The sequence below is a fragment of the Accipiter gentilis genome, chromosome 1, assembly GCF_929443795.1.
Source record: "Accipiter gentilis chromosome 1, bAccGen1.1, whole genome shotgun sequence".
NCBI lineage: Eukaryota > Metazoa > Chordata > Aves > Accipitriformes > Accipitridae > Astur > Astur gentilis.
In genome coordinates, this window is record NC_064880.1 from 1,322,574 (window position 1) to 1,341,068 (window position 18,495).

Consider the following 18,495-nt stretch of genomic DNA (forward strand, 5'->3'; position numbering starts at 1 on the left):
TTCATACGCTCAGCCTTGGCCAACGTGCCCGTGATCTCATGGAGCTGAGGTCACTTCAAAGACTTGGAAACTTCGAAGGAAGTCTCTTCAGCTTCTCCGTGAGAGGAATACAGGTTCTTTCCCAGGAGAGCCATCTTCCCGTCTTTCCATGAAATGCACTTTTGGCCATACTGTGGGAAAAAAAAAAATCATCAAACACCGGCCCGTTTGTTGAGCTCCCGAAGGGAAGCTTTGGAAAGCCTGCCAAGCGCAGTATATTTTTATATTGCATCCATTATACAAGGTGTCAGAAAGGAATTCTCTCCATGATGGAGAGATATTTATAGTCCATAAGGTTTTATGGCAGACGTTGAGAGTCTAAGGTTACTCTCGCTGAGACTAGTCGGACTGGTGCCTCTGATTTCAGTGAGAGTAGGTCTTACAGCGTGCGGGCAACCTTTCTAGAGAAACCTTTGTAGAGAAAGAGCCCAGCTGGATAGTGCCACCCGTCCCACCTCTCTGTGTCCCGAGGACCTCCAGGAAGACAAAGGGGAAACTTGCCAAAACTGCAAATGAATTGGTCATGGCAGTAGAGAGCGAGGACCTCAGCAGAAACCAGCAACAGAAAGAAGAAACCAGGACCTCAGTAGAAACCAGTATAGGAACGGGCAGAAAGAGGAGAATATCCCTGGTGGGGATATCCCTGATATTCTTCAGCCCTGATGTGGGCTGAAGTCTGGCTGCAGCTTGCAATGGGCAGGAAGCTAAGGAAACGGGGAATCGTACGACTTTGATAGGAATAAATGTGTGCATTCTGAGTGGAGTAAGAACATTTGATGAAAATCTTTGTCTCGCGCCTTAACGGAAGCTGCGTGGAAGATACCCAGCACAGCTAGTGATGCGTATGGAAGTACTTTCAGATCTGCATAGCTGTTATCTCTTGCAGATGTTCCTTCCTCCAGAACATTTGCAGAGCCTAAAGAAGTAACTCGCACTGATCCGGCCGGTATTTGCATGCCATCCAGCAGGGAGGGAGCGATCCCGACGAGCCCTTCCCTTCTGCATTTCAGTGCAGATGAAGAGGTCACAGACATTATTTTGAGTCTCCATTAGGTCACGGACACTTCTAGGAAGCCCCTGGTCACAGTTTCACTGAAAAGATAATTACCTTGTCTTGGAGGAGGCCGTGCAGCCGGGAAAGGCGATGAGCAGAAATGCATCTCTGTCATGTGCTTACCCAAACTGATATTGGAGCTTCATTTTCCTCTTCTTTAGAAAAATAAATACCTTAAAGAGTAGACAAAATTCTTTGGAACTTTTCATGGCATAGCCCATCATCTCCAGGAGTCGAGTTAAAAAAGGCCTGCAAAGTTTGTGGTCAGCGTAGGTCAACTCACTGTCTTGTGCAGCTTTATGTTCATAAAAATTAAAGCCCTATGATATTGATCAAATGTAATTTGGCCATCTTACATATTTACATTTGTGAGAAGTTTAATGAGAGCCAAAAATGGTAATGCAATCACTCTGGAAAGGTTGGCTGTTGCTAAACAGGGAATTTAAGATTGCACATACACGGTTGGTATGTGTGGGAATGACAAGACTGCGATAAAAGGAACCTATGGTCTCTAGTCTGTCTTTCCCGGAACTCTCCAAAGCCCTGCTTAAAACAGACAGTGTGCATATATACATATGTATGTATATACGTGAACTGTTAGAGGTGTGCTGTTGCATCTCCTACATCAGCATGTCTTAATGAGCATCGCAGAAATTATTCCCGCACTGCTCTTCCTATCAGAGCAGATACAGCCTTGTGCTGTGTAGTTTATGACAAAAAGATTATGATAAACAGAAAATTAGAAAAGACCAGATACATCAAAAGTGTTTGAAAAATTACGCGGAAGTGACCAGCAAAGTTAAGATGATGTCAGTTTGGACAGAAAATTACGGAAGAAATGATGGAGGAACAAAAAAGCCTGTGAAAAGCAATGAACGTTGTACTGAGTAAGTTTTATCTGAGCACTGCAGGAAGCTCCAGAGTTGTGAAAGATAATCTGCTCCCTGCAGACCACAGCAGATCGCATCAGGCATATTCTCTTGAAAGGCTGTGCTCTTTTCTTCAAAAAAAAAGAGATTTCCTGGAGGTGCTGTCTGTCAGGGCTGTTTTATTATGTCTCTGTTATTGTAGATCCGGAGGAGACAGGCTGAGGTTGTCTGAGCATTTGATATAATCCACGGAAAGACGTTGAGTTTATAGATGCTTAGGTGGGTAAGGATGAGACTCTGGCTGGGAATTCCTGAAAGATGGGAAAATTTATAATATATCCTTACAATTTCTCTTTTTTACAAGTCTGGTTATACCCTTGCACTTTGCAACTCGTCTTTTCCACCTCCAGTACCCTTCTGCGCCAGGAGCAATTCTGCGCAGGGGCTCCGTCGCTGGTTTTGACGCAGCAAGAATTGAGCAGCAGGGGAAGAGCCCGACCCCTGCGGTTCCCCGTCCCAGGACCGAAGAACTCTTCCCCTCGGTGACGTCCTCAGGGACAGGCGTCCTCCAGGTCTGCAGCCCCAACGTGCCCTTGCTCCAGGCAGCAGTGCGGTCCCTCGCTGATCTCCGGGACGTACCCTGGGAGAAAGGGGGTTTTAAATACTTGGATGCCAAATCCCAGAGCGTGCCCAGGTGTAGAAAAGGGAAACAAAACAAAAATGAAAAAAAAACAACCAAAAACAAAAACAAGGGAAAAGCAAAAAAATCCCCACCAAGCATGGATTTTGCATGTAACTTCTGGTTTGCTGACAAACTTTTCAAACAAGTTCAGCGAGGAAGCAGCAAAGCTGCAACACTGACGGGATTGTGCAGCAGCCTGCTCTTGGCTCATCAGTTTGGCAGATTTTCAGAGAAACAATTGAGAGGATCTTCTTTCAACCCAAATTCAGCCATGCAGAAGTGTCTGTAGGACCCATGCAGTTCTGCTGTTTATATGCTTAACTGCTTACGCTTTAGTACTAGATGAGGCATATTCTCCTATTTCCTTTAGATTATCAGGAGTGCTTGTTATTGGGAGAATATTATGTAAACTTCATTCACCAGGTTGTGTTATCATGGCTGTAAAACAGAGTAGCTCAAGTTCTCGGGACGTCACACCTTTTTTCCCCAATACAGCTGTTTTACTGAAGATACGCTACGGTAACTTGATTTATAGAGAATATTATCCAAAGTTCCATCTTTCAAGTAAATTAATTCAGTTCAGTGCTGCCAGTGGCCCTTTCCGAACAACTGCAAGTCTGTTAATTATCATTACGGCCAGAGGGAGGGGATAGAGCCTCTCTGCTCTGCTCGGGAGAGGCTGCTTGAAAGCTGGGTCTCTCTTTAAAGTGCCTCCCTCACCCTTTGACTGTGATGAGAATGTTTCCCACTGAGGAGCTGCAGGGTTATCCTCTGGAACTAGGTAAAAATTATTTTATCCCTATTTGAACTGCTTTGAATCTGTATAAAGTCTAGCAGCTTGCTTTTTAGGTTTTTTTGATCAAACAAAATGCAGCAACTTTTGTTTATTTTTATGTCTTACTAAAGGTCACTTCCCCACAAAAAAAGGGGGAAGAAAATGCTTTTTTAAAGCTTACAGAGGTGTTTTTTTGGGGGGGAACAAGCATTACAGATAGAAGTTATATATATGCGTATGTATGTAATGCTACACATCTAAGTGCAGATTCTGTTGGAAAACCAGATTTCACAGGTTTTACTTAGTTAAGGAGAATCCTTTTGAAAGAACTAATCTGGAAAGGTAACCCCAATTCTCTGTTGGCTTGCAAGTTGCATGTTGTGAGCTCTGGGGACCTGAACCATCCACCTTCAGTAGGCATTTAAAGAAACCTAGGTGTCCGGTCCGGGTCGGGATGCTGCCTTACCAGCAGTATATGACAAAATGCTTCTGGTCTCGTAAATACTAAATGTGAAGGTTCAATTTTACATTCATCTGACCTGGAGTTTACCACAACATTCTTTGTGCGGCCAGCTTGCGCTTGCTGCACGTGTGCGTGCTGAAGAGGAAAAAGGCAGGTCTCGGGGTCTGGAATGCTCAGGAAATGGAAATTGTCCCTCTGCAAGAATACATCGTTAGGCAGTTAATATTCTTTTAGTAAAAAAAAAGGAAAAAGATGATGATGGGAAAAGGCAGCGATGCTGTTTCTCACTAGATAGCAGCCGACGGCGGTCCAAGCGGCACCGCGAGTTCCGCAGCCCAGGCGCTCCTCGCACTGGCTGTCGTTCTCCCAGGCATTACGGCAGAGGGGTCAAGTAGGACAGATGGTTTCTGAAACAAAGAATCGAAATCATTCTTCTACTGACCTATGCGGTGCAACAAGCATCGGTACGAGCGCTGGGTCTCGGACACCCGTTCTGTGTTTCTGAAGCCAAGCCTGGCATTGGATCTCTCTGTGCTGGCATGAGGTCCCAGGCAGCGAGACCGTCCTCTGGACCATTGCAGAGCAGAAATGTCCAGCAACCATTTACGGAGCATCCTGTCAGATGATTTTCTGTATAGGCATCACGTCGCTATCGCTGAGAGGTATTTGGGGCTGAGCCAGCTGAGGATATGAGTTTTGCATCTTACAGATAAGAAATTCTGGTTTCCTGGGGGTGACGGTTCACCAGCGAGGAGCAGGGAAGCCATACAGCTGTCTTGCTTGGAGTGCACAACTGATCTCAGAAATATACTCCCCTATATTTATAATAAAGAATGTGTTTAAGTGAGGAGAGAGAGGAGAGAGCTGCCAGGAATTAGCTGTTGGCATGCAAGGCGCTGTGGGGTTAGCGGGCTGCTGAGATACCCACCAGGGACGTCTCAGCTGAGCGATGGGAGGAGAGTCACTGCAGCAGCCTTTAGAGGATCTGCAAAAGGAAGAGTCCCGGCAGCAAGGGGCTTTCCCTGAATGCTGGGAACGAGTCCAGTCTGCTTGCTCTCTCCAAGGTGAGGAAACGGGCTGCCGAAAGCAGAAGGAATGAATGAGAACGAAGACAGCAGCGCAGCCCGAGCTGCTTGTACTTGAGGGTTTTTTTGCTTCTCGCTCGCTCCCTCTCGGGCAAAGCTGCGGCATCCCGGCTGTCGGCAGAGTGCCGGCGACGGCCGAGTCCCTCTTGCGGCTCATGGGAAAAATCCCGGCAGTGTCAGAGCCTCCTTGGATACCAAAATGAGAGAGAAAGATGAACGGAAAGGACGGGAGAGAGCCAAGAGAGTCAAAACCACCTGCATGGTAGAAGCTTTTGGCTCCACAGAAAAGTCACAATAAGACCCATGGAGGAGTCGGTCTGCTTGTGGCCAAGAAAGCAGCAACTTTCTGCTCGCAGAGGAGAAAGGGCCCTTGCAAGGGGCAGCCGAGCCAGGCGCTGCAACTCGTTATCCGCAGCTTCACGCGACGTTCCCACCCGTGCTCTCCTGGCTGGCAGCCTGATCCACAGGGTCCTCGCCTCTGAGAGACAGCCCAGTGAGATCGTCCCTCCCCGAGTCCCGCTTCACCCCTTCTCTCTGCAGTCTCAGTTGCGGTCATTATTTTCTAATTTGGAGAGGGAATTTGGTGCCAGCAACGGCCCCGTTCACAGCCTGAATCCCGTGGTCGTGCTTTCAGCGAACACTGGCACTCTGTTTGCCAATCTAGCCCGGCCGGCACGGGCTGCGGTGAGAGATGCCCTCCCTGCCCTCGGCTCCTGGAAGAGGAGATGATGCTCCTCAGGCTTTGCCCGCGCCCCGGGCTGCCCCGCTGCAGCCAGCCCCTCGGCGTTTGGGGGCTGTGGCCATGGTGTCCTGGGGACCTGGCCGCTGATGACCGTAGCTAATTGCTCATTTACTATCCACTGTTACATCGCTACCGCAGCGCTTTCCAGGGCTGCCGTCCTCAGCCGGGAAAAGCTGACAGTGGAACGTGAGAAAATCTCCTGCCAGCTCCTCTCACCTGCCACATCGGGTGATTTTACTCAGTTAAGGGAAATTAAACCAGGTAAAAACTTCGCCTGCTGGGATGGGGAAGAGGTTGGCACGTTGGCAGCCAGAGTTTGGACCTTGGTCCTCCTTTCTAGGGACTGGCAAACATGCAAATAGCTGAGGTGATCTGTGTGGTCTGGAGTGCGCTTACCTTTCATGGGTCATCAGAATAATGTAAAAAGATGTTCCTTTTTCTGTCGAGGGTCACGTTCTCTGCCCTGAGTCCCCCAAACTCGGCTGCTGCGTGTGCTTTCAAGCTGGGAGAGGGCTCTGTCACTTCATGGCGTGTTTTCTGGGTATGCTAGAAAGGGGCAACCATTGTTCAGGGGAAAGCCAGATGCTACAAAACTGGGGCCTCTTGGCATTTAAGCTTCCTCCAGGCCTTTTTACAAGATGTTGTAAAGTCGCCTGACAATAGGCTGTGAATATTAATGGTCTTTTAGCCCAAAGGCAGATGGTAAAGTGGGGGGTGTTTGCTATCAGTTTAAGTGGATGGTTTCTTTCACGTGGGAGTATGTAACTTCCATAAATAACATACCAGATGTGCCTGAATTCTGTTCTCCTTAAAATGACTTGGGGATCTTCATAAAGAATAGGAATACCTACTGTTACCAGTATTTTATTTCAAGCCTCTTCCAGCAAACGGTGTCGAAGTGAGTTTGTGAATGCTGGAGCTCAGTAGCCAGGTTGATGCAGAATGGGTGCCACCGCCGTCGCGTTCAGCCTCGGTCCCGAGGCTCCGAACTCTTCAGATAAAGCCAGGCTTACCTGTAATTCCAGATCCCTCCGCGAAAATGCAGATCCTCCAAAACGTTTCGTTTCCCAAGAAATGCAGTTCACGTTTTGATTTGGAGGGCCGTCGGTCTCGCTGCTGGCTGGAGCCCTGGCTGCGGCGCTGGGCGAGGGCTGCTCCTGGCCCGGGGCTGGGCAGGGATGGTGGCAGGGATGCGGGCTCCTGGCAGACACCGTCTTCAGATGGAGCGAAGGGGAACGAGTGACCTTCAAACGGTCCCGAGCAGCGAGCGTCTGAGCCCGGTGCTGACGCCACAGCAGTCCTGAAAGTAAGCCTTAAACCCAGCTGAGCCTTTGGTCTGTCCGTCTGTCCTGTCTGTGCCCAAGAAATGCACGTTGATGCACTTAAATGAACATGGATGCATTTAAAAGGACATTTCCGAGCCACCACGGAAAGAAATGCCAGAAGGACGATAAACACAGGTAAGCAGAGCTGTATGGTGCAATGCGGAATGAAAGGCACGATGCAGAGAAGAGAGTTAGTCAATGAGATTGGGGGAGGGATTTGGACTCAGCCGGGGCCTAAAAATATAGTTGAAATAAGTCTTGCACGGGCGCAAGGCTAGAGTAGCAGTATGAAATTCTTCCAAAGTGGATGAATTTAGTTTTATGAGAAACATGGTCGTTAGCTGGGTGTGTCTGAACTTCTCTAAAAAGTCTGTGTTCCTCTGCAAAGCTGCTTAAAAATACGGATGGGTTTCTTTTTTAAAATTTAACTAAAATTATATCTTTCTTCTCATAGTGCAGCCCTGCCACTTCAAATCTCATGGGTTTCGTTGAACGTTTGAAGGTTAGGCTGTATCTGGGAAGGATTATACAATTTGGTGGCGGTTTTATCATGGGACCCTTACAGTTGTTTTTGGTTAGCTTGGGCACCGCATAGGTAGGTAGACAGACAATTGCTAAAGATAACGAGCATGAATATAAACTATCGTAGTGCTTTAAAACCTGCAGTGATCACTGCCTAGAGGGAGCACAGAGCTAGAAAAGTGAGGTGATAGCTGAAGTCTGAATAGAAATGTATTGGAGTGCTGTGCGTGTGTTTTTAGAGCTGTTTCCCGTCGGGGCTGAGATGCACCAGAGGAGCTGCCTGGGGATGCTGGTGATGCTGCGTCACACTGCACAAGTAGTGCTCATTTCTCTGTGAGTTATTTGGGAAACAAGCAGAAAAGAAACCAGATCTTTTCCAGTTATATTGTATGTATATTTTTCCCCTAATCAACCTCTGATTCCTGCTTCCCTTCAACTTAGTGGGTTGTGAATTATCTGAAGATTGGTGTTTTTATCTGGAAAGATGTGTTATATGCGTGAAAGTTTGGTACAATACTCTCTTATCTGTTCCTAACTCTTTCTTAAAAACTAAAAAGCAAATGTGTGTATTTTACAAACAGATTAACTGAAAGCAAGTTTTAACAGAAGTCCTGTAAAGAGTTTCATATTGAATTTATTTGCATTTACATGGCACTTCAGTAACGCACAAATAAAACTAAGGATAGGAAGAAGCCTGTCTTGGGGAGCAGGTTTCCGGGAGCTCCTCGACGTCCGCCGTGCGTGACCTTGGAAATCAAGTATAGGTGGAGCCTGTGGGTGAGATTTGAGGCGACCCATACTTGGTTTCAAGGGTCTGCAGGGAATCTACGGAGGGGACCGAGCAGAGCGCCGCGTGCGCTCCAGCTGCCGTGTTGGTCCCCTGCTGTGTTACCGCAATGCCGAAACATGTCCTCTGCTGTGCTACTGCAATGCCAAAAAATGTCCTCTGCTGTGTTACCGCAATGCAAATGTGAGTGCTCGAAATACCAGCCTTTCATTCGCATCGACTCGGTAGTATTCCCGGACACTGCCTTTTTTTTTCGTTTTGAAAAAGCATCCAGTGTAGGTGAAAAGTTGCATTTCCCGGGTGATATGAACTGTATGACTAACCTAGATGCAGAAACGGTATCTGAGTGACCTCCATGGTCTCGTGCAGTCCTGCCTCCATTCACCTCTCCCCTCCACAGCTGAGGTTTTGAGCAATCTGCAGCAGATATATCCACAACCCCAAACAACTATGGGTGACTGTGCACCTGCAGTTGCATTCCCAAGCACTGATAAGGCTGTTTGCGGTTGTTTCGCACCTTGCTGTTGAGCCACGTGCAACTTTGCTTTCTTTTCTTCCCTGGGATTGTCATGTAAAAAAATGTGCAGTGTTCAAGTCTAAGTGAGGATCGCTGTCTCTCAGGTTGGATTTGAATTAGGGAGTTTGGGCAGGCCGAAGACTTCAGCCAGAGGGACGTATTTTGACTGGATTCCCTAGGAGAAGTGTGAAGGATCAGGGAGTTTTGCAGGGCTTCAGTGGGAAATGGTAACTTGGCCCTTTCCGTGCTCAAACTGGGTCCTGGTTTCCTTGAAAGAATTTCAGACCTTCCAGTGACCTTGAACCGAGTTTTGAGTTTGTCGGGACATAGGAGCCCAAGAAAGCTCTAGGCAGGATTGATGTTGTAGCAAAAGAAGTTGACGCAAGGCAGCAATTTCAGGAATACGTGGTCCGTGGGCTAGGTTCGGGTCTTGGCTGCGTCAGCCGGCGGCGAAGCAGCTCTGGGTTTCTGCCCCTGAAACCTGCACCCGCTCCGGCAGCTCTGCCTTTGGCCCCTAATGCACCATTCCTTGGGGGAAAGGAGAAGAGGAGAGCGTTTGTAATTTGGAGTGGCGTATGGCATGCATGCCTAAAATCTTTCGTGTAAGCCACGCGCACTGAGCGAGGGAATGCCTGCGGCCATCACACCTTTCTGAAATACTAACGGATTGTTTCAGAGATGCCTGACAACCTCCAGGGAATATAATACATAATCTTTCCTCCGAGGGCCCGCGAGGACCGGTTCCAGCAGAGCTGATCCTAGTTAGCTCACAGCTTCAGGAGGTTCAGGTTTGATTTAGGGACCAAACTTTACCGCTCTTTGTTTGTGACACCTGGCTGGTGGTGACAGCTGATTCATAGCTGCCTGGCAGAGGCAAAATAAATCTCATGCTTCTGTGCTGGAAGGTTGGCTACAATTTCAAGGTATCCTTTGTCCAACGATCTTAGAACTCAGGATGGCCAAACAGCCCCAAACTGATGATGGCAAAATAGTTAACCTCAGCCTCCCGCCCTTTTCAAAACAAGGGTGGGCCGTTAGCATCGCAGAGCCACTTTCCTGCCATAATTGCCAATCAATGCCCTTGGAGTGCAATGGCAATTAATGCTCTGAAGTGCTAACATCAGCAGGGGACAGGAGCGTGCTCTGCTGTTAGAGTGATTCAGGTTTAGGAGAAACTATGGGGAATGAACACCGAGCCTCCCAGCCCGCGTCCTGGCCAGCGAAGGACTTTCCCCTGCCGTGAGCTTTCACGCTCTGTTTCAAGCTGCTGTTAAAAAAATAAGACTAATAAAAAACCTCTTCAACTATGCTAGACTTCAGCTGTACCCAGCACATAGCCAGCAAAGCTACGGAACCCTTCACGGTCAGTGACCAACTCCTCCTCATCAGAGCTGGTGAAACCTGACAGCGAAGCCTTTTGAAAAGCCCGCGGCCGATTTGTGGCTTTGCTCTGAGTTGGATGACGTTGAGTCCTGGTGTGGGCCCCGAAGAAGGTGAGGTTCTCAGCTGAAGGCACCTTTGTGATGTCTGGTTGCCTAGTTGGTTGGGTTTTGCATTCATCTGCCTCTGAAACATAAGGCGTGAGACCTGACGTGCAAAGCGCACTCAGAACAAACAGCTGCTCAATTCCTTTCAAAATGCAGCTGCTGTTTTCTGTAGACATTCATTCGAGGTAAACATACTTCATATCGCCCAGATTGGCTTTGTTCCTTGGCGTTTAAGATGGCTTTCCCTCTCCCCTTCTGGTTTTCGTCTAATCCTTCGTAAGGTCATAACCTGGATTTATGGCCTCAGTCTCCTCCACAGCGACAAATCGATCTCACAGGCATAGCTTTAAGGTGTTGCTGTGTGAGAAGCTGAGCAAGAGGCTTATCAAACTGCGAAACGTTATGAGGATGAGCAGGACTAAGAGAGACAAATTTGGGGTCATAAACTTCTCCCTGAATGCTCTTAGCAGGCTCCTTGCGTTGTGGAAGGACCTTCAAACAGACGAGCCTTTCTTACTCCTCTTCCCTTGCCTAGCTCAGCGTGACAGATGGTTCATTGCATCCAGCCAGCCTTTTAGCTTCTAAACCATCAGGTTTTCAAATTCTTAAGCCTTCTCTAAATTTTACAAAATCCCCACAGGGTCACATTTCCTAATTCCCCCTCTGCTCTCCATAACAAGTCAGTAAGTATTTCTTTGAAATACTGCATTGCTCAACCAATGCGTCTAACCACCGATACTGTTCATGGAAATAAAACCCGTGTGATAACGGTTATGGGAACAACGGACGGAGCAGGCGCAAGAGTTTTCTCTTGTATTTGTGAGCGTCGCTCACAGCACTTAGAATCACTTTTCTTATAACCCGTAAAACAGGGTCCATCGTGTCACCTGGTAGTGAGCTGGCCTCTGGTTTGAAAGCACTTTGCAGTAGGGCTGGATCCATCTTGGCATATCTTTGGTGAAAATAGGAAAGCCTGTAACTGATGAACAGTTACTTTCCAGAACTGGTTTAAAAAACTCTTCCTCTTACAGTTGTGACAGCGACACACCTTTCTTCAAAGAGATACTGTGTTTAGGCAGTTATGGTACCTGAAAATCTAATTAAAATTTACGGAGTTACAGAATTCATACTTTTAACACCTGTCGGGTGAAAATCCATCGTCAGAGAGAAGGTGAGGGAACCGCTGGGTAGCCCTCCTACTACCCACCTGGCAACCTGTCATACACAAAGCCTTTGGAATGAACTGTCGGTCTTCTAATGCTGGCAGGTTGCCGCAATGAGAGGATTAAGCAAATAGAAACCCTTGGGGATTTTGTTAAGCTCTAGCAGGTCTTAGGATTTCTGAAAAGGAAAACAAAAGTTGCACGGTCTGGTGTTTCAGAAGGAGTTGGGGAACTCTGAGCCAGACAGGACTGAATTAGAGGAGGCTGGGGGAATTAAACAGTGCGTCTCTTTGATCACATCAGCCTTGTTTTGATCACTGTCCTTCTCTAACTTTGTTCTTGGCCGGTAACACATTTAATTCTTTATGACTTGACAGGTTTGAGCGCTACCCGCAGACACCTTTTATTATTGTTGCGACAGGAGCGTTCTAGGGCCTGTTTTATACTGAATAAAGAGCATCACTGCGAGGGATGCTTCTGCAAAGAGCTTTTTCCACCGGCATGGAAAGCACTGCCAGCAGAGAGCGGTGGATGCCCTGGGGCACGGCGGTGGCTCTGCCTGTCCCCGTCCCCATCCCCATCCCCGCTGGCTGGTGCAGTCACACCTGCAGCGAGCGCAGCGTGTGCGAGCACTGCTGTCCCGCATTGTGCCACCCCAGTGACTCGATATCCACCTTTCTTGGCATCTAAAGCGAAATTCCACGTACGCTCATTCAACGGAGCGCGATGGCGGCTACGTGCCATCGGAGGCGGCGGGTGTCTGATGCAGCAGCTCCCCAGCTGCACGGAATGGGATGGGGATGCTCGGTACCCACGGGCACCCTCACCCAGCCGGCGAGAGCAGCCCGAGCAGCACCCCGGTTGTGGTCCCCGGTTTGCGAACTGCTCATTTCAAACGTGATGCGATAGCTCGCCTCGGTACCATTTAATTTTTTCTTTCAGCGGGACATGCTAATAACGCGTGTGAAAGTCCCCGGGTGGCCAGCTGCCTGCAGGCTGCCTCTCTGCAGCATCCTGAAGTAAAGCCAGACCGGCTGCTTTTCGGGGGGCTGCGCGGGGTCTCTCGTGTGTGCCTGACCCAGCCTTGCTCCCTGTGGCTTCCCAAAGGACTCCCTCTGCCTCTGGCCGTGGAGGCGGCGGGAGCTTGAGTCGGGCTCAGAGGAGATGGAAATGGGGCTGGCTCCCGACAGACAGCGAGCTCTGTCGGCTCGGGGTGAGCAAGAGAAAACCAAGATTTATCTGCGGTAGCAGAAGGAAATCTACGGAGTACAGTACGGCTGAAGCATGTGTTTTTGGCAAAGCTACAGCTCGTTATTCTTCCATCCAGACCAAATGCCTTAAACCAGCATTTGTCTCCATTTTTCTACTTTCTTTTAAGAAGGAAATGCGTCTTTACAGAGCAAGAAAAGTAGCTTCTTAAAGCACAAATACATTTTTAGAGTGCCTCGCTTAGTGCCAAATGTCCAGAATTTGTCAACAACAGATAAATCTTTCTGAAACCTCCCCATATCTTTCACGTGTCTAACTGAAGCTTGGCATTTCCTAATTTGGGGGTGATTTTGATCTGTAACTGAAAATAATAGAACAGCCTAACGCTGATGCGGCACAAGGTGTCCTTACCGTCTTGCCGCCGCGCCCTGTTCCCCGTGCCGTGCCGTAGGCAGAAGATGTTTCAGAGGCGGTGGCAGGGACCGATGTTCCTAGCTGAGCATTCGCTATTTCTCCCAGGGTCTGAGGATGTACAGTCTGCGCGGGAGCGGGGATTTGCAGCCCGGCTACGGGAGAGGCTCCCCATCCGCCAGGCCAGGACCCGCTGCCCACGCTTTCCCGAAAATCTGGTGCTTGCGGGCTGTTGTTTGCAGGTTTGGGAGATTTCAGCCTGTTAGTCTGGGGTCACGCAGGCAGCTGATATGTTGTACGTAGGGAGCCTTGGCAACTTAACGCGGTCTGGTTTTTTGGACTAATTAAAGTAGCTATCATGTATGTTGGTGAGGTGCGACGATGCTTGAATGGAAAGCATCTCCAGCACCTTTTAATAGCTTCCAGGTGGACTTTGGGGAGGTGCTGCTGGGAGTTGGAGGGGAAGTACGGGTTGCGGCTCATTTGGGTCCCCAGTCGTTCAATCCCTCGGAGCTGAACTGAGGAGCGGAGGCAGCCCGTGTTTAGGTAACAGGGAAAACAAGAGGGGGTGGCGATTCCTCCCTTTACGCTTGGTGATTAGTTTTTCCCTCTTTTTAAAGGGTAATTTGAGAAAGGTGTTCCTTAAAGGCCTGGCCCACGCCTGGCTGAGGGGAAATCTCTGGTTTTGGTAGGGTAACGTGATTTATTCTGGACTTGAGTTACAAAAATGAGTAGAAAATGTGTACTCTGTGGATGTTTTAGTTTTTACAACTTTTTAGTTTAGTGTTCTCTGGGTGAATACCCTTCAGGCAACTTGTGCGGGTTTATTTGAAGGAATTTTAGTGGAAAGGTACAATAATTCTGCCACTCCGATTTAAGACAAGAAAGTAAAACTTCTAAACCAACAGAGTTTTAATGTAAAAAAAATTCGTCGTCTTGTTTTCCTGAACAAGATGGCCATTACAAGAGCGAGTCATCGCGTTGTGACAACGAATGTATTCTTACCCACACGAGTACCGGCATTCATCCAGGACAGGAATCTTTTGGGCAGTGACATCTCAAGGGTTTGAGCACGTAACGAGGGGGATCATTTTGTACTGGGTAATGCCTGCTCTTCTTATTGGCACTGAAAAGTTAATAATAGGAGAGTCAGCTGTAATAAAAGCAGCTGGGTTTGCTCTCATGCGGTATCCTGACTCGGTCGGGCAGCAGCAGCTCACCCGTGCTCCCCTTCTCCTCTCTTCCAGACGTGAACGAGTGCGAGGTGGGGAACGGCGGTTGCGAGTCCCAGTGCTGCAACACCATCGGCAGCTTCTACTGCAAGTGCGCGGCGGGGCTGCGGCTGGAGCCGGACGGGAAGGCGTGCGCAGGTAGGGCCGGGGGGGAACCCGATGTCGTACGGCGCTTCCCATGTTTCGCCGTGCGGAGAAAGGGTTCGCTTTCTGCTGCGTGCGTGGAGGTATGAATGACGGTGGTAGAAGGAAAGCCCGGCCTGGATAGAAGTGGAGTTTTCAGGGCAAGGTCTTGGCCCCGTTGAAGTCGATGGCGTGTATTTTATTGCTTCAAAAGAGATGAGGTTTCTCCTTCAGAGTCTGTGTCACCACATTGTTCCCCGTCTTCCACTCTACATCTCCCGCTTTCAAACCCAAGCAGAAGAGAAGATGCAATTTCGTGTTTGTAAAATGAAAGCACAGTACCCAGAGCAAGGCTCGCATCGTATGGCCGTTTCAGCTCCTACAGCTGGAATCTGTGCTGTTGTGCCCCGAGCAGTTTCCCCATCCCCTTCTCCCCAGGCGTTATCAACTGTGCAAGTGCTGCAGGTTCGAGCTGGCTGGAGCTGAGAGTCAGAAAAAATGCAAAAAGCTATTTGCTTATCAAAGGCAAGAGCAAGAGACATTTTTTTGGAGTATATTGCAGTTCCAGGAGTCACTGACAGTATCAGAGAAAGCCGCCTTTAGTGGGCTCCTGCAGACCAGAAATCTGAAGCTCGCGTATTCTCTAGTGCATCATTAAAATGCCCGCGGCAGAGTAATCTATTGATTGCTTAGGATGGTCATGTTTTTTGGTGGAGTTCTCACATATTTTCAGTACTGGCTTGCTTAGCAGAAGTCCAAAAGTATTCAAAATAATTAACAAAGATTGCTGACAAACTGGGAAAGAGTCATTTTTGTGGATATCGGTTTGGACATTAAAGAATTCTGCAGAAAAATGTCACTTTCTTGCCAATTTGGTACATTTGTCTCGTTTTGTTGAAACTAACTGAAAAGTATTTCCTGGCTCTATACCACTGTAGAGATGTGTGAAATAAACACATGCTGCCCTTATCTTAGCCAAGCTAAAATATTTTCAGTTTCCCCAGAATTCCCCTGATGAGGATTAGCTTCTCGGATGATTAAGAGGTTCAGGATTTCGGTGGAGACAAACAATCCTTTTTTTTTTTGTTCCCCCCCCCCCCCCCCTTTCTTTTTTTTTTTTTTTTTTTTTTTTAGGGGAGACAATGTGAGTCCCTTTGCATATTTTCTTGGAATTATTTGTAATTAGTCATGCCCACAGAGCCCGCACGTGCCCCCTCTCTCCCAGTCATGGCAATGGAGGTGGCAACCCAGCCCAGTGCCTCCCCTTTGCCTGACTTGGTGTCAGGGGCCGTGGGGGGCATTAGGTGCCATCGTCCTCTCGGAGCTCCTCGTTCGTTCTGCATGCATTTGTTCTGTCCGCAGGTTTCATCAGGCAAAGAAAGACCACAGGAAAGATTAAGCCCTAAATTAACTGAGGCTAGAATTTGCATTGGGCCACACCACTCATACGCCTCTATTTTGCTCAAGTGTAAATCCCTGTGCACCAGCAAAGCGGGTGTTAGTTATCCTCTCCGTGGTTTGCACTTCTCCATCAGTCTTACTACTGTGATAGTGGGTGAACCCTGCAGCACTCGCCACTTTTTACATTAGTTTTTATTTTTACATCAGGTAAGAAACTCTTTCCAAATACCCTGAATGCTAACGCACATACAAAGAAGAGTGGATGGGATTAGATCCATGTTTGTGCAGACGGGGGAGTTTAGAAAAGACAAAAGGCAACGATTAATGTTTACAGTTTGCAAAATATTCAGCTTTTCTTGATCGAAGTCCTGAGGGAGCCCAAATAAAGCAGCCTGGGTTTCAAAACATGAGGTTAAATATTTGGAGCCCTTTGTTGGCTCCATGTTGGACAGGAGGGTTTGGACCTTGCATCTTGCCTGAGGGTGGCCTAAGACGAGTCATGGGTTCAGAGGCCGACGGTTTACTTGTTTCACCCTTGTGACTTGATTCCTGGCTCTTGCCTGGCTCGGAGTGACGTCAGTCTGGCCTCTTTGGAGTTCTCCTCTTTGAAGTATCTGTTAAACAAATAGCTACGCAATAACATCATCAGGATGCTTGGTGCGGAGAGGCAGAACGCTACCAGCACCCAGTGTTTGCTTCTAAGGTAGGAAAGTTTTGGAAGAAAAAAATTTAATCTTGGCTACCTGAGGACTTCCCAACCTAACCCCTATTCAGGAACAGCGGGATGTTATAGCTCAGGGAGAGCTTGCCACTTTTCCTGCCCAGAATTGGTTATAGTTATGTTGATTCACTCTCAGTAGAAATATGGGAGGTGGGGGATACTGTTGCAGGAGCAAGGGGCAAAAAAAGGAATTTCTTTCATGCCGGGGTGTTGATTGGTTGGCTGATGACTGGGATCTTAAAGTGAGTGTAAATGTTCTCCCGCAACGCCGCCGAGAAATATAAGGAATTCTTGAAACGTATGGCTGTCCAGAGCTTGGCACACTTGTCAGACGCAACGACAAGTTGAGATGGTCCCGTGCGACATCTTTGGAGCTACAGGACCCTCCGCTTACATCTTCAGAGCTACAGGACCCTCCGCTTACATCTTCATAGCTACAGGACCCTCCACTTACTTCCTGCTGTCTGCCATTTCCCCCTGCCAGCAACGTCCCCCAGAGGACGGGGCTGGGGTACGTGTCCGTGCGTGTGTCCGTGAGTGTGTCCGTGCGTGTGCCTGCACGCTTCTGGCTCAGACCCAGCCTGGTACCTTACAGAATGACTCCTGGCTTGGCGTTATCCATGAAACAGGCAGATGGGCTGTAGCAGCAGCGGCAGCAGCGTTTGGCTCTCCAGTCTGTTTTCACTTTGGAGCTAAAGAGATTATAGTTAGAAAGAAAATCTTCCCTTGGATTTATTCGGTCCTGGGCTGCTTTGCTAATGCTACCAGGAAAGGAGCCAATTAGCTCTTGTACCCATGTGGGATCTGTCTGACAAGCTCACACAATACTGGCACCTGGATGGTACCAGCTCTCCTCTTTATTTACGTGGTTTGAACTTGAGCTAGTGATCTAGAGTTGCAGGGAAAGATATTTTATACGCTGCTCATTCTCAGATAATTTGCCGGTATCAGTAATATGCAGCTGACTTAGGTGCTTGTAGAGTGTTTCTGTTTTGCTGAATATAGGATGGTTATACTTGTAATCATGAGCCTTTCAAGTATTTCTGTATTTCTAATTTTATCTATAGTGGAAAAGCTGTCTGTAGAGTGGTTTGGGGACATCAGGTGTCAGGTTTTTTACAGGAAACAACCAGGTTTTCTTTTTTAAAATTTCTGAGGTATGGCAAATTCTAGGGGAGCTCAAGTTCTGTTTGAACATCTTCTTGAGGTTCTGCTACAAAACGTTACACGATAATGTCAGGGATTTGAGAGATGTGGAAGCCTCTTTTCTAGATCCATTGGCCACCATCAATTCAGGTTTGAGTTACGTCCCAGGGAAAGGAGCTCATTTTTGCAATGGTACTAAGTCATCCTTCAACTTTCTTGTCTTGCAGAAAGCCAGGACCCTTGCACATGCTTTTGGAAGCCTTGGTCTGCACAGGGCTCTGCACTAGCAATAGGCATGATGGAGAGAGCTCAGCCAAGTATGCAGCGAATAGAGCTCTTAGAAAGCATCATAAACCTCTAAAATACGATTCGCACAAACTGTTGTTTATTTTATCCATCTAAGGGCCACTTCATCTAGAGAAACATATTTGAACTTTGCGTAGCCTTCTTAGGACAAGGCCATCAGCTCCAAAATTAAACGAAAATGCACATTTTAGCTGGATCGCGTGTAATAAACCTAATTCAGCACACGGGGGTCTCCGTTCGTTTAATTACCAGCTAACGGTTTCCTTACGCACACGTAGAGGGGTTCAAAAATCTGTCTGGAATACATTTCGGCACGCAGCCCACGACTGGTATGTGTTAAATTTCCTGCGCTGTTTGTTTATGTGACTCTTCATCAGCTGACGTTACGGCACGGCACGACGATAGAGTGCCCGAGCTGCAAATCCACGGAGTCAAG

General features: G+C 48.0%; 1 protein-coding gene across 4 annotated transcripts in view; it reads left to right on the forward strand.

The window, feature by feature from the left end:
• MEGF6 (multiple EGF like domains 6) overlaps window positions 1–18,495 on the forward strand; it is a 119,532-nt gene that overhangs the window by 35,887 nt on the left and 65,150 nt on the right. For 2 of the 4 annotated variants that reach the window (XM_049801397.1, XM_049801405.1), the window contains exon 5: window positions 14,378–14,500. The exons of the other annotated variants lie outside the window; for them this stretch is intronic. In XM_049801397.1, coding sequence (XP_049657354.1) covers window positions 14,378–14,500 — 123 coding nt within the window. The remainder of the gene's footprint in view (window positions 1–14,377; window positions 14,501–18,495) is intronic. 4 annotated transcript variants of the gene reach the window in all.